A 15,630-nucleotide genomic window follows, 5' to 3' on the forward strand; every position below is an offset into this window, starting at 1 on the left:
ATCAATGGGACCAAAGCCCTCGCTCGGGAGTCAGTTTGGTGGCCTGGTATCTCGACAGACATTGCCTCGCTCGTCGCTAACTGTGAACAGTGCACTTCCACCCGCGTGAACTTTGCAGAGCCCCTGCTCTCCACGGCCCTACCTGGACATCCCTGGGAATTCCTTGGAATGGACTTGTTCCACCTCAACGGCCAGACGTTCATCCTGGTGGTGGACTATTACTCAAGGTTCCCTGAGGTGGTGACCCTAAGGAGCACGACAGCTCAGGCAGTCATTGACACTCTCAAATCCATCTTTGCCCGCCATGGAATCCCGCAAGAAGTCAGATCAGACAACGGCCCACCGTTCTCATCGCAAGAGTTCGCGGCGTTTGCAGAATCATACGGCTTTACCCATGGGACCTGCAGTCCACACTACGCTCAGTCGAACGGAGAGGCGGAGAGGATGGTGCATACAATCAAGGACCTGTTTTGCAAGTCGAAGGATCCTCATCTGGCTCTGCTCAGCTGTAGGGATACTCCAGGAGTCGACGGCTTTAGTCCAGCCCAGCTGCTGATGGGACGTCAACTCAGAACCAGAGTCCCAAAGCAAGACTCCCAGCTACATCCCAACCGGCCGCCAACAAAAGATGTCGTCGCCAAGGATGTGGCTTACACACAGAAGCAGGCCGACAACTACAACAGGCATCATGTAGCTCGAGACTTACCGCCACTCCAAACAGGTCAGCGTGTCTGGGTGCGACCTGATCAAGTGCAGGCTACGGCCCTCAGTCCGGGGCAAAGACCAAGAAGCTACGTGGCCGAAACGGAGCGAGGTGGCACCCGACAGCGCAACCGGCGTTACCTAGTGCCTTTTGGGCCTACTACCTCCGGAGAGGAACCACCACCGCTACAGCAAATTCGCTGTCAGGAACCTCAGCCTGCTAACATCGTGGAATCAATGGTCCCCCTCGGACAGTCTGTGCAACAGTCCCCTGCAGCCAGGGACTGCAGTGACGGTGTGACACGAACACGTTACCGCCGCCCTGTTGTTCCGCCATGCCGTTTGAACTTGTGAAACTTTTGACATGTTTGGCTTCCCAAGTCCCTCCCGTCTAACCTTCGATGCTTCAAGGGGGGAGATGTAGAGGTCGCCACAGTTCAGCCCTGTTTGTTAGGCTGCCACCAGAGTGTGGCACCCCCTGTGACCTGTGTGTGTGTCTATATATGTTCGGGTCCCATAAAGGAGGGTCATTCCCTTTTTGTCTAAGCAAGCGGCGGTACGTGACAGTCCGTCCCTGTGTGCTTGTGCCCCGCGGCACTAACTATGCGACACTAATAAAGGCCACCAGCAAAACCTTCCTTCAACTATATCCAATGTTCTTACTCTATCTTACTTCCATAATTAATTTCTTTACAGATAATCTAGGGGCCAAAGTCATACACATGATGTTACTCAGGAACAAATGTAGGCGATGGAGGAGATTGACAAGATAAGCACCTAGACAAACATAGTGGAAGTATTAATTTCTATGGTGATTCCAAGTTTGTGTTCTCTTATACCCTGTGCACCCAGTAAGTACTAAAGAGGCGCTACTTTGGAGTAGATGGCACTGTACATATAAATATACTCTAGGCAAGGCTCAATAAGTCAATAACCGTTCAGAGTACTTAACCTACTAAAATGTTTTAATTCACAATGTCTAGAAGCGATGGCTCTAAAAGTTATGAAAATGCCTGTCTGATGGCTTAATTAATACTGTCATTCAAAGCATTCATATTACATATGTAACATATTCTACAGAAAATCAACGTACAACGCTAACCAATGCAATAAAAAGGCCTCCAACTGACAGCAACTACTGCAGTGTCAAGTCATATAAGTGCAAGGGCTTCTCCTGCCTAAAATATTCTTTTATACTAGTTCATATAAGAACATCAATCACCTATGGGTTTTGTACTATACTTCGTAATGCTCCTTGCATAAAAAAGCAAGTTCAGCTGATTAAGTAATCTTTTCAATCAGCTTAATTGACAGCTGCATTTGGTAAGGGCACATGATGCAAGAAAATGCAGCAGCATAAGCACTTTTCCACTCAATTTGTTCAGAATGATTAAAGTTAGCTACTACCTCACTTTTTATTGAAGATGTAGGAGTGGAATGGCAATGTAATGCATGCAAATAACCACCAGTGTAAGGAATCAACTGTCCGAGTATTCATGCATTTTTCTCAACAACAGCTACAACTGACCTTCCAAGTTGACCATGGAAAAGCGGTAGCCATCCAGCCTTGGTGTGGACACTAAAGCTGGGTCCGTCGTCATGCCATGGCCAGTTCGAACATTGGCACTGCTCAGGCTATCTAGACCCTGGAAGAACCAAAGAATGTTAGCAGTCAAGGGCACACTTCATTGTCCCATTCACCAAAACTCTTTAGTCATAAATGGCTGCTATCACAGTCTACCATTCACAAAAGGTCAGCAGCTTTTATGCTGGGGATGTGAATAGAAGAGGTCAGAATGTAGAAATGGCATATACATGGCATGCTTCAATAAAGAAGTGTCTTCAAAACTTCCCATTGTCTGTCTTTTTTCTTTTTTTATGTGGATACAAGCATGCGACCAGCATGCCTGCACCCATTTAAATTTATGAATGTTGTGTAAGGTTGATGTCCAAGGACTCGCAGTCTTTACATGAAGCAAACAAGGTAAAAAAAAAACAGGAAAGAAGGAAATTAAAAATTAAATTATGGGGTTTTACGTGCCAAAACCACTCTCTGATTATGAGGCACGCCATAGTGGGGGACTCCGGAAATTTTGACCACATGGGGTTCTTTAATGTGCACCTAAATCTAAGTACACAGGTGTTTTCGCATTTCGCCTCCATCGAAATGCGGCCGCCGTGGCCGGGATTTGATCCCGCGATCTCGTGCTCAGCAGCCCAACACCATAGCCACTGGGCAACCACGGCGGGTCGAAAAGAAGGAGCAATGGAAAGTAAGTCGGCAACTAAATTTTCAGACCTACTTGTTTATTCAGAATTGCTCACGGCACTGCCACCAACTCTACCGAACTAATGCAGAATGGCAACCAAAGTTTCAGACACAGTACCATGTCTTGTTAGATTTCACAGACTGATTCATGTGCACGCGATTACAAAAACATGGCAAGTGCAAGCCATGCTGCCACCATTTGAGCCGTGCCTGTGCAACCAGTGCCCTCACTTTAGTTTTTGAGTTGGTTCTTCTGCTTTGCAAGTGCCATACAGCCACAATGCAACATGTTTCGCTGACTCAGCACCAAACTGCAACTTCAGCTGCAGACTCCCGAGCTACACTGGTTAGGCCTAGCTGGCAGTAGTGCCAGGCGGCATGCCATCGCAGGATGCTCGCCCTTGATATGTTTTCACCCGCAGACGATTACATAGAGACTGGGCATGCAATCACGTGCATGAGCTGGACTGACAGCAGCGTGTGTGAAGTGGAGTTTCATGCTCAGGCAATCAGACACCGCAACACTGCGAATGTCAACAAATTTTTACTATGTGTGCATGCTGGTAGGAATGGCAGATGCTCGCACATGGCATAAATACTAAAAGCTCCAAGCAAATAGCTGTAAAATTAACAACAAATTATTGCATCACTGTAAGCAAACACATAACATTGGCATCAGCTAAAAGGCATAAAAGAAATCAATAAATGCCACAAAAAAAAAAGCAAAAGCCACTCTAAGCAAACAAGGAGGAGGTAGAATTGGGGACACTTAATAGCCAAAGTGTGCAGTTAATAACTCTCCAAATGTTGAAGCATTGCGTTTAGTGACAATTAATTCAGGTATAGTGGTATATTTCATTGCGCTATGGTGTCGGGCAAAAATGAGTTGTTAAAGGTGTTGGTAGTACCGTGGAGACGACGTGTGCCATCTCCAGGGTACTACCACACCTTTAACAACTCATCCCACAACCTTCGCGGAATGCAAAAGTTGTGCCATGTTCCACACTCCCAGGGTTCTACTAGGAAACATAAATACCCAAGAAAATGGATGGGGAAATGGCGCCACGGTAGCTCAATTGGTAGAGCATCGCACGCGAAATACGAAGGTTGTGGAATTGTTCCCCACCTGTGACAAGTTGTTTTTTTCATCCACTTTCATTTCCATTAGTTTATCATTTCTTTATGTCATTTATTAAGCACAAGCAATTTCCCCTCTGTTGTCCTTGTAGTCAGTGCTTCTTGGCTTATCGCTTATATCTTTGCAACTGGACTACCCACACACCTTACATTGGGTATCGTTGTGTAAAGGAAAGAAGCCATTATGCATGGGTTGTGTGCAGAGATAGTGCTATCGTCGCACCACACATGATGCTATCGGAGCTAAATTTAAGAGGGAACCTTAGCTTGGGTGCTCTTATCTAAATACAGGTTTATTTATTTATTTCGTGTACCCTCAGGGCCAGAGGCATTAAAGAGGGGAGTGGTTACATCAAATACGAAAAAAAAAGAAAAAAGTACAGTGCAGCAAAATAGTTAATAGTACAGAAATAGATGGTTCTCGGTTATACAATGTTATTTGAGTGTTCCTGGAGTGCTGGTCAATAACATCAAATACGGTGCATGCAGTGCAGTAATACAGTGTTCCGGTAATACAAAACAAAAACAGTGATACAATTGGTAGTACAAAAACACAAATGAAATTCTCCTGTTTATACAATGTTATCTAATACTGCCGTGAAGTGCTGATGGTCAACAATAGTAGCGGTTGAGGCTGGTAGGCGATTCCACTCGGCAGATGTACGCGGAAGGAATGATTGAGACATGACATTGGTTTGGCATAATGAAATTCCAACTTTGTTATTGTGATCTAACCTTGATGAAATGTATTGAGGAGGGGAGATAAGTTCGTCGCGAAGTGAAGGATGATGAAATATCTTATGAAAAAGTGAAAGTCTAAGGCCTTAACGGCGAGAGGCTAAAGATGGCAAATCAAGGTTTAATTTCATTACAGAAGTGCTGGCAGTTCGGTTATAATTAGAAAAAACGAAACGAGCAGAGGAGAACTCGTTTTTCGCAGCAACCACTGCACCAAACTTGACGAAGTTTGCTGCGTTTAAAAAAAAAGATACTTCAAATCTAGTGACTGTTCGTTTCCAATTCTTTATTTAGGTCGTCAATATTTCATTAAAAATAAGCAAAAATCGAAAATTTTCAGAAAATGAAACTATCAAGTTTACAGCTCTGTAACTAAGCAATGAAAAATGATATCACCATTCTGTGAATTGCATCTAATAGTAAATCTAAAGCGGACAAAATTGATGTGTTACACAGGAATCTAAATAAAATTTACTAATATGGAAATACAGCTTTTTCAGAAACATTGTACACAACATAAAAAAAATCACATAATATATGAATTGACACACTGAATTTGTCCGTTTTGAATGATCTAATGGACGCCAATTACAGAATCACGATATCTGTTGTTTATGGAGAGTTATTAATTTGTAAACTTCGTGCTTCTATTTTTTTTCGAATTTTTGAATATATGTTTAACGAAATTCAGGCCCTAAATCAAAATTTTGCCTCCAACAGTCACTAGAATTTACCTTCCCTCTCAAATGCTACAAATTTCATTAAGATCGGTCAAGGGGTTATCTCAGAAAAGCATTTTTGCGTTTTACATGCATTTGAATAGGCCGCGTCGGAGTTGGGCCCGAGCTAAGGCTTTCTCTTAATGTCTCGCTAGGTGTTCCTGGAGGCGTAGCTTGACAGCACGTGTGTTAGATAATCTGAGTGGGAGTGATAGAGCTCATACTGTCATAGTAGGTATAATTCATCAAATTCAAACCTGTGCAAATCACGAGTTATAAGGCTTGCAAATGTGCAATTTGTCGCAGAAACATGATTCATCAAACTCAAACCTGTGCAAATCCCGAGCTATAAGGCTTGCAAATGTGCAATTTGTGGCAGAAACATGATGGTTGCTTGGCTATGGCGCCCCTGCACTTGACGTGTAGGGTCCACAAAGGGTGTGAAGAGGGTGTGACACGTAGGATGTGAAGAGATTTGGACAGCAAGACAGAGGGATGTTAATTCACGCCCAGGACCTTTGACCACACGGGCCCACTATGAAGCCCACTATCAAAAGGGAGTGAGCACGAATGCAAGATTAAGCCGTACAACCGCCACTAGCTGAATCATAGGCTAAAGGAGCCCATAACCACATCTTATTGAAGTTGAGAAACGCATTTGAAGTTAAAACAGAATATTTCAGAAATATCTTGCCACATAAAGTACTTCAATGCTTTCAAATGAAGTGAAGTTACTCCCAAATAAAAGGTCACATATGATCCGATTCGCGGTGCTTCACCTTCTTCAATGACTTGCACTCCAAAGCTAGGGTGAAGCGGGGCATCCCGAGAATGCTCTGCCTACTGAACATCATCATGGCTCCATCACTATCCATCACCATCACCATTCAAATTTGGTTTTGGATGTTCAGTCACGTAAACGCCACTACTTCCGATTTTGGTGCCTACGATGCGCCAAACGCTGTTGTCCTCAGTGACCTGCAGTGATAAGGTCCCTAGCAGTACGCTCAGCCAGGTACTGCACTATAAACACCTGTCCACATCTACTTCTGCTGTCCGTGTGTTTATAGTGCAGTACCCCCCCCCCCCGCCCCCATATTACAAGAAGACAGATTGGGCTGCTCGATTTTGTGTTGACTCAAGAGTGTTAATAAGGTAGCCTTCAATACAATTCCAAACTGCTGTCTATTCAATTTTTCTCCAAATAAGTGCTTGCCTGCTCGTGTTCATAAGCCATTTGGCAGACAGACAGAAGAGATAATGACCGATTATTTCTGGTGAAGCCATGCCCCCTTGTATACTCGCTACTATGGCGGGCAGTCTAGCCTGTGCTTCTGATCTCGCGCTCGACAGCCGATAAAGTCTACGAGAACAAACAAAAAGAAACACGCGACAGACTTTCCGGAGACGGAGGGGACCGCACGTGGATCCGTATACTCCTACACTATGCTGGTAAGTCTAGCCCGTGCTTCTGATCTTACGCTCGATCGCCCTTAAAGTCTGTGAGAACAAACAAAAAGAAACGCCGTCGACAGACTTTGCGGACACGAAGCGGACCGCACGTGGATCCGTATACTCCGACATTACGCCCGTCAGTCTAGCCTGTGCTTCTGATCTCACGCTCGATTGCCGATAAAGACTACGAGAACCAACAAAAAGAAACGCCGCGACAACTTTGCGGACACGAAGGGGACCGCACGTGGATCCATATACTCCGACACTACGCCTGCCAGTTGTTGCGTACTCCAGGGTAGCGTATCGTACTGCTGCCAAGAAGTAGCGACGCCTGCCTAACGAAGCTCGACCGAGGTTACTGTTGGGTAGCGTGGCATTGTCGGCGGGCTGCAGGCATCCAGTAGACCATGGCGACCAAGCAAAGGCGAGACGATTTCTAGTGCAAAACTTGCACGGTTTATTCAAAGGTATATGAAAGAAAATGAGAAGAGCATGAAGTGTTCAAAAGTATATTTCGGAGCCCCTTAAATAGGCTCTCTACAATCGTGGGCGGGACCTCGCTTCCGTCGACGTCACATGACCGGCACAGAAAGAGGGCCCCGCTTCCTCTGGTTATACCGAGCTTGCTGAAAGAAAGAGGTCGTCCCGCCTCCTCGAATTTTAGACGCCTGTCCGCCTCTTCTGTGCATTGCGGGTTGGTGGAAGTTCTCCTCTAGGTCCAATTCAAGAAAAGGGTCTCTCTAAACTCGCACACCCACACATACATACACACACAAAAGAGGCCTGTACACTGCGTGGCTTCCGGCAGACAGGCCGACACTCGAAACGGTCCTGGCGAATTAGAAAGTCACGCTTCATTTCGACGACGCCTAGTGGAAGAAGGTCGTGTGAGAGAAAGTTCTTCCTGCGGGACGCCAACAATAGCAGGCGAAGTCACGCCTCATTTCGTGGAGGCAGGGTGAGATGGTTGGTTGAAATTCTTTTCAACATGTGGTGCCAGACGCCAACCCTAACACAGTCTAGCCCGTGCTTCTCATCTCACGCTCGATCGCCGATAAAGTCTACGAGAATAAAAACAAACATGCCGTCGACAGACTTTGCGGACACGGAGGGGACCGCACGTGGAATCCGTATACACCGACACTACGCCCGCCAGTCTAGCCCGTGCTTCTGATCTCACGCTCGATCGCCGATGAAGTCTACGAGAACAAAAAGAAACACACCGTCGACAGACTTTGCGGACACGAAGCGGCCGGGCCGCACGTGGATCCTATACTCCGACACTACGCCCGCCAGTCTAGTCCGTGCTTCTGATCTCACACTCGATCGCCGATAAAGTCTACGAGAACAAAAAGAAACACGCCGTCGACAGACTTTCCGGACACGAAGCGGACCGCACGTGGATCCTATACTCCGACACTACGCCCGCCAGTCTAGTCCGTGCTTCTGATCTCACGCTCGATCGCCGATAAAGAACGAGAACAAAAAGAAACACGCCGTCGACAGACTTTCCGGACACGAAGCGGACCGCACGTGGATCCTATACTCCGACACTACGCCCGCCAGTCTAGTCCGTGCTTCTGATCTCACGCTCGATCGCCGATAAAGTCTACGAGAACAAAAAGAAACACGCCGTCGACAGACTTTCCGGACACGAAGCGGACCGCACGTGGATCCGTATACTCCGACACTACGCCCGCCAGTCTAGTCCGTGCTTCTGATCTCACGCTCGATCGCCGATAAAGTCTACGAGAACAAAAAGAAACACGCCGTCGACAGACTTTCCGGACACGAAGCGGACCGCACGTGGATCCTATACTCCGACACTACGCCCGCCAGTCTAGTCCGTGCTTCTGATCTCACGCTCGATCGCCGATAAAGTCTACGAGAACAAAAAGAAACACGCCGTCGACAGACTTTCCGGACAGGAAGCGGACCGCACCTGGATCCTATACTCCGACACTACGCCCGCCAGTCTAGTCCGTGCTTCTGATCTCACGCTCGATCGCCGATAAAGTCTACGAGAAGAAAAAGAAACACGCCGTCGACAGACTTTCCGGACACGAAGCGGACCGCACGTGGATCCTATACTCCGACACTACGCCCGCCAGTCTAGTCCGTGCTTCTGATCTCACGCTCGATCGCCGATAAAGTCTACGAGAACAAAAAGAAACACGCCGTCGACAGACTTTCCGGACACGAAGCGGACCGCACGTGGATCCTATACTCCGACACTACGCCCGCCAGTCTAGTCCGTGCTTCTGATCTCACGCTCGATCGCCGATAAAGTCTACGAGAACAAAAAGAAACACGCCGTCGACAGACTTTCCGGACACGAAGCGGACCGCACGTGGATCCTACACTCCGACACTACGCCCGCCAGTCTAGTCCGTGCTTCTGATCTCACGCTCGATCGCCGATAAAGTCTACGAGAACAAAAAGAAACACGCCGTCGACAGACTTTCCGGACACGAAGCGGACCGCACGTGGATCCGTATACTCCGACACTACGCCCGCCAGTCTAGCCCGTGCTTCTGATCTCACGCTCGATCGCCGATAAAGTCTACGAGAACAAAAAGAAACACGCCGTCGACAGACTTTCCGGACACGAAGCGGACCGCACGTGGATCCTATACTCCGACACTACGCCCGCCAGTCTAGTCCGTGCTTCTGATCTCACGCTCGATCGCCGATAAAGTCTACGAGAACAAAAAGAAACACGCCGTCGACAGACTTTCCGGACACGAAGCGGACCGCACGAGGATCCTATACTCCGACACTACGCCCGCCAGTCTAGTCCGTGCTTCTGATCTCACGCTCGATCGCCGATAAAGTCTACGAGAACAAAAAGAAACACGCCGTCGACAGACTTTCCGGACACGAAGCGGACCGCACGTGGATCCTATACTCCGACACTACGCCCGCCAGTCTATTCCGTGCTTCTGATCTCACGCTCGATCGCCGATAAAGTCTACGAGAAGAAAAAGAAACACGCCGTCGACAGACTTTCCGGACACGAAGCGGACCGCACGTGGATCCGTATACTCCGACACTACGCCCGCCAGTCTAGTCCGTGCTTCTGATCTCACGCTCCATCGCCGATAAAGTCTACGAGAAGAAAAAGAAACACGCCGTCGACAGATTTTCCGGACACGAAGCGGACCGCACGTGGATCCTATACTCCGACACTACGCCCGCCAGTCTAGTCCGTGCTTCTGATCTCACGCTCGATCGCCGATAAAGTCTACGAGAAGAAAAAGAAACACGCCGTCGACAGATTTTCCGGACACGAAGCGGACCGCACGTGGATCCTATACTCCGACACTACGCCCGCCAGTCTAGTCCGTGCTTCTGATCTCACGCTCGATCGCCGATAAAGTCTACGAGAAGAAAAAGAAACACGCCGTCGACAGACTTTCCGGACACGAAGCGGACCGCACGTGGATCCTATACTCCGACACTACGCCCGCCAGTCTAGTCCGTGCTTCTGATCTCACGCTCGATCGCCGATAAAGTCTACGAGAACAAAAAGAAACACGCCGTCGACAGACTTTCCGGACACGAAGCGGACCGCACGTGGATCCGTATACTCCGACACTACGCCCGCCAGTCTAGTCCGTGCTTCTAATCTCACGCTCGATCACCGATAAAGTCTACGAGAACAAAAAGAAACACGCCGTCTACAGACTTTGCGGACACGGAGGGGGCCGCACGTGCACGGATCCGTATACTCCGACACTACGCCTGTCAGTCTAGCCCGTGCTTCTCCTTGCTGCTCACGCTCGATCGCCGATAAAGTCTACGAGAACAATCAAAAAGAAACGCGCCGTCGACAGACTTTCCGGACACGAAGCGGACCGCACGTGAATCTGTGCACTCCGCTACTACCGCCGTCGGTCTAGCCCATGATTCCGATCTCACACTACAGGTGCTGGGTGATGATAAGGTTTTTAAAAGGAAACGATAAGGGTCCGAGACTTTTTCGATCGATGTAAAAGACTTGTATTATTCCCTCCCACATGATGGGATGCTAAGATGTGTAGAAGGATGCATAGACAACTTTGGATCGATAGCATTCCAGAACGAGAAAGGAATTGCGGTTAGTGGGTTTTTAAAATTGTCGTTTTATCTTAAATCTACCTTTGTCTCTAGGGAGGAAACCAGTACATTCAAAAAAGTGGAATTTGCATTGGTTCATGTCTTGCACCTCTCGTCAGCGATATTTACCTCGCACATAAAGACCGCATTATTCAAACGTTTCTTGATATGACGCTGGTTGCAAAAGTGAGGAGATATGTAGACGATTTTTCAGTTCTCATTGTATGTCCGGAGTGGGTGGTTGACCAGTCTGCGGGAAAAGTGTTAGATGCATTCAGCGAAAACCTGCATCCGTTGAGCTGAGGCATGAGCCTGCCGAAAATAACTGTTCAAGGTTTTTGGACTTCAGGCTGTACATGTCCAGTAGACATTTGCGCTTGTCGTTCGAACCAAGGAGCGGGAAACCGCTTCTATCTTTCCAGTCGCATATTGGAAATTAGTCAAAAGAGAAATCGTTAACATGTGCCTTGTCAGTGCCCTCAGAAGGTCATGTCGGCATTCTATGTAAAAAAGTTTTGATGCTCACGTTGACTGCTTGTTGTTTGCCGCATACACGAAGGCTTTAGTGTCAACTGTCGCGGAAAAGCTTTTCAAGCGACTCAAGCATGGCGAAGCTGATCGAGCACAACGTCCGCTAGTGGAAAAGAAAAAAACTTGCAGTGATTCCGTATATACAGGACGTGTCCCACAAACTGAAGTGGGTAGGGAACGCGCTGGTATTGGTGTTTTTTTTTTCCGCTCCAGAAAGACTAGCAACGCTTTGCAAGTTTTATTCACAAGCCAGGCGTGGCCATAGTACTGTGAAACATAGGAAAGGTTTAATGCCCTGCATAACTGGCGTGATGTATGTGATTCATCTCTCTCTTGTAGAAGAAAGTACGTGGGACAGACAGGAAGGTGCTTAGATGATCCACCACAACGATGTGTACAACACAGTACAGGGCCATCTGAGTATTCATTGCCGCGACCACGGGTGTAAGCCCTATTTGGAGAAAACTGAAGTGCTGGCTGAACATAGTTCATAGCTGACAGGTGAAATCATTGAGGCAGACTTCATTAGAAAGTCTGATAGCTCGTGCGTCAGTTCGCCTTCGATTGCAGTTTCATCTCGGGTAATGGCGCATCTTGACATGGTTTGAATGGCAAGCATTCCGTGTGGTCCGTAGGTACGTGGCTACCATTATCAGCATTGCAAATGATGTTCCAGGTTTTTTGCCGATCATTCACATATTGCACATGATAGCACCTTATATATTTATTCCTTCATGGCTTCACGAATAAACTGTTGGAAGTCAGCGCTGGGTGCGTGCCGCTCTCTCGCGTCCTTGTCTTTTTTTGCGCTGTGTCCGATGAATCGCCAACAAGCCCAAGCTTCCACGCTAGGCCCCTAAATGCGTTAACCCGACGTAGCTGACGCAGTCAGGGCCGGGAGATATCGCCTTGTTCGCCAACGCGCCAAGCAGCTCCGTAATCGAAAAAGGTTCGTCTGCTGCAATGTAGTGTTGTTCACTGTCGCGGAAGCCACCCGTCCTGTTCGGAGCAACGCTGCGAGCGCCGCTGCATGCAGTGATTTTGGAGCAGAAAGTCTCCGCCAACTCGTTGCTGTTAGGAGATAAGCGCAAGAGAACTGAAAGGATGCACTCAAGTCGGCGCGATTTTCAGGTCGCGCACAATACTCCGTATTCTTGACAGCGGTTTTCTGGGATCAAGTTCGGAACAGAAGGCCCGCCTCCTGTCCAGCTTGTCTAGGTGACGCTGTATACGTCTTTGCACTCGCCTAGCGTCGCGAATATCATCTACAATAAATGTCCTACGAGCATGCCTCACCGATCTGCGGTGCATAGCCCGGTGCCTCTTATACTTAATGTCAGCCATTGAATGAGTTCAAGGTGGTTTCAGATGTTTAGTGCTGCTTAGTTTTGCTCGATTTAGCGCACCAACAAACGCCTGTACGTCAATCCAGATAGGTCTGAATCCTCGATTGTGACGTTGTAAACTTGGCAGTTAGTGCAACGAACCGCCCTTCGTCGTGTGTAGCGCGCAGGACAGCCCAAAGGGACGTAGCTTGGTACGTGGTCGCTGTCATGACTTCCGACGTCTGCGAACAGGTCGCCGTAGACATGAAGTGCGAGGAATCGTGGTGACATCGAGTGCGCGGGATCGGTCTTTCTTGTGGAAGGTTGGCTGCCCGTCGTTACGAATTACCAAGTTGTATCGATGTGCTATATCAAAAAGGTGTCGACCTCGGACTGAAGATCTCCTAGTGCCCCAGGCGGGGGGTGATGTGCGTTGAAGTCCCCAGTTAGTTCATGCGGTCTAGGTGTTTCACTTATGTCCTGCAGCCTATCCACATCAAATGTAGCCCGAGGTGATATGTAAGTATGCCGCAATCGCCGATAAAATTGACCCACTTCACTGCCATTGCAGCATAACCGTTGAATGCATCGGCTGATAGTAAGGCATGAACATTGCAAATGAAATCATTGCGAACAGCCGAGGGAACTATGCTGGTATCCGTTCCTGTCGGTGATACATCGAGAAAGGCGAATGCCGGTGCACACTCGGCAATACCGATCACTGGAAAGCAGCGCTCGTACAGAAATGGTGTAAAGTCGCAGACACGACAGCGGAGGTTGCAGGCATTCCATTGAAATATGGTGGCCTTGTTTCTAATGGACTGGGTGGTTGGGTCATTAGCGCGATTTTGGCAGAATAGGAGAAAGAAAGTCAAGCAGCGCCAAGATGACCTTAGCCACAGGAGAAGACATTGGGGCGAGGAAGCTCCTAGCAGCGTCGACAAGCGCATGAGTATGTCTTTTCGTGGTCTTGTCGAGTGCCGCATTCGCGTAGTTCACCACAGGACGACGGACCAGCTCTGCTTTCCTGAGCAGCTCGCACTGGAGCGATTCGAGCTGGTAGGCGAGTCGGTAGGAACGGGAACTCACTTGTGTCTTCAATTTGTGGTGCGATATTCGAGCTCGTCATAACTGCCTCTTTAGCTGTGTATTTGTCGGCTGCAGCCATCTTTGCTTCGCCACTGCCTGGAGTTCCCTGTTGCTGGCGTACTGCAGCCTTTACCGACTGGTACCCAACGTTTATTATTTATTTTATCTTGTAATTGCGTATCTGTTTCTCTTTACGCAAAAATGACGCAGCCAGCAGACGGGAATTCATGTTCTTTTTTTTTTCCCCGCACTTGGGGCAATGTGGCTTTTCATTTCCACAAGCACATCCGTCGCTGTTGCCCCCCGCAGCGTGGGCACCGTGCTCGTAACCTGCAGGCACCAGCGACATGCCCAAAACGCTAACGCTTGGAGCACTGTCTCGGAGCCTCAATGTACTCGTGCACTCGGTAACGTGTGTAGCCCAAAATGTCGCGGTTACCAGCGGTGATAATAAGGAGGCTCACCTGGCGGATGACTACAGGACACGAGCCACGCGCATGGCGCCCCGCCAGCGCATAGCACACGACGCTATCGGGCCAGCGATGCTAAAGAAGGAGACACGCTAGGAACCCCCCCCCCCGGATCTCGGGGCTATATAAAGGCAGGTTTTTCGACGCACTGCTTCGCAGGCAACGCCCCGGACCACGGCAGCCATGGCGGTCGCTTCCGGCACTGCGGCAGAGCGTTCAAAAAGGGGCAGACTGAGTTTCACGAGGCAGAGCCGGTCACATGCTCCTGTTTGTCAGAGGAGCGATACAGGAACCACTGTAACTGCACTGCGCTCCTCCGCCGACACCTGATCACAACGTAAATCAGAGCAAAGAAACACCAATAGTCGGCAAGAAACCAAGGACTGCGTGCAAGCTCTGCCCACAATAACGCAGCGCACCCGTGCCTGCGGCTACCTCCTGAAAGAGAGCCGAACCAACCGGAGTCCACTCGCAGCTTAATGACTTTGCTCTGCTAATGTAAATGGATGGAAAATGAACGCTCGTTGTTTCAAGCTAAAATGTTACATATCGTCTTATATTAGAATCATCCATAACATTTGCCAAGACGTTCAGGTTTTATCATAAAACCAATGACACAAAGACAGATCTGCACGGAGAAAAACAGCGGGTTTTTAACACGCAAGGCCGCCTGAAAACACGGATATAAGCTAGCCTAATTGGCTGGCGCATCTACGCAAATTGCGTGTTGAGTTGGACCGCGCACGTGCGACCTGCTCAGTCCGTCACCGACAGTGCGGCGGACGGGTGGCCCCGCGAGGCTGTGCCATCGACGGCGGCGCTCGGCACTCCTCGTGCGCCAGGTCAACCTCGCCGGTCACGCAGCCTGGCGACAGAGGGCAGCTCTTTTCACTACTTTACAGATGGGACGGTGATTTAGCAGTAAGCGAAACGCCAACACGAGGCAGTGTTTGTATATACGGTCGATGTCGCATTGCGGTCCTTAAAAAAAAAAAAGGTTAGCAGCGCTTTCCCTATAGCATAACGAGCTGAACGAAAGGTGTACACAGTATAAACGGAGGCACCCAGAGAAATGCACGTGCGACGCACTTGGAGTG

The 15,630-nt window shown here is 48.6% G+C and overlaps 1 protein-coding gene across 6 annotated transcripts in view; it reads right to left on the bottom strand.

Annotated features, from left to right (window-relative positions):
- Positions 1 to 15,630, bottom strand: part of LOC126543027 (uncharacterized) — a 248,848-nt gene that overhangs the window by 78,568 nt on the left and 154,650 nt on the right. For all 6 annotated transcript variants that reach the window (XM_055077589.2, XM_055077591.2, XM_055077590.2 and 3 more), the window contains one exon: positions 2,231 to 2,348. In XM_055077589.2, coding sequence (XP_054933564.1) covers positions 2,231 to 2,348 — 118 coding nt within the window. The remainder of the gene's footprint in view (positions 1 to 2,230; positions 2,349 to 15,630) is intronic.

Source organism: Dermacentor andersoni, chromosome 2 (genome assembly GCF_023375885.2).
Source record: "Dermacentor andersoni chromosome 2, qqDerAnde1_hic_scaffold, whole genome shotgun sequence".
In the NCBI taxonomy this organism is placed as follows: domain Eukaryota; kingdom Metazoa; phylum Arthropoda; class Arachnida; order Ixodida; family Ixodidae; genus Dermacentor; species Dermacentor andersoni.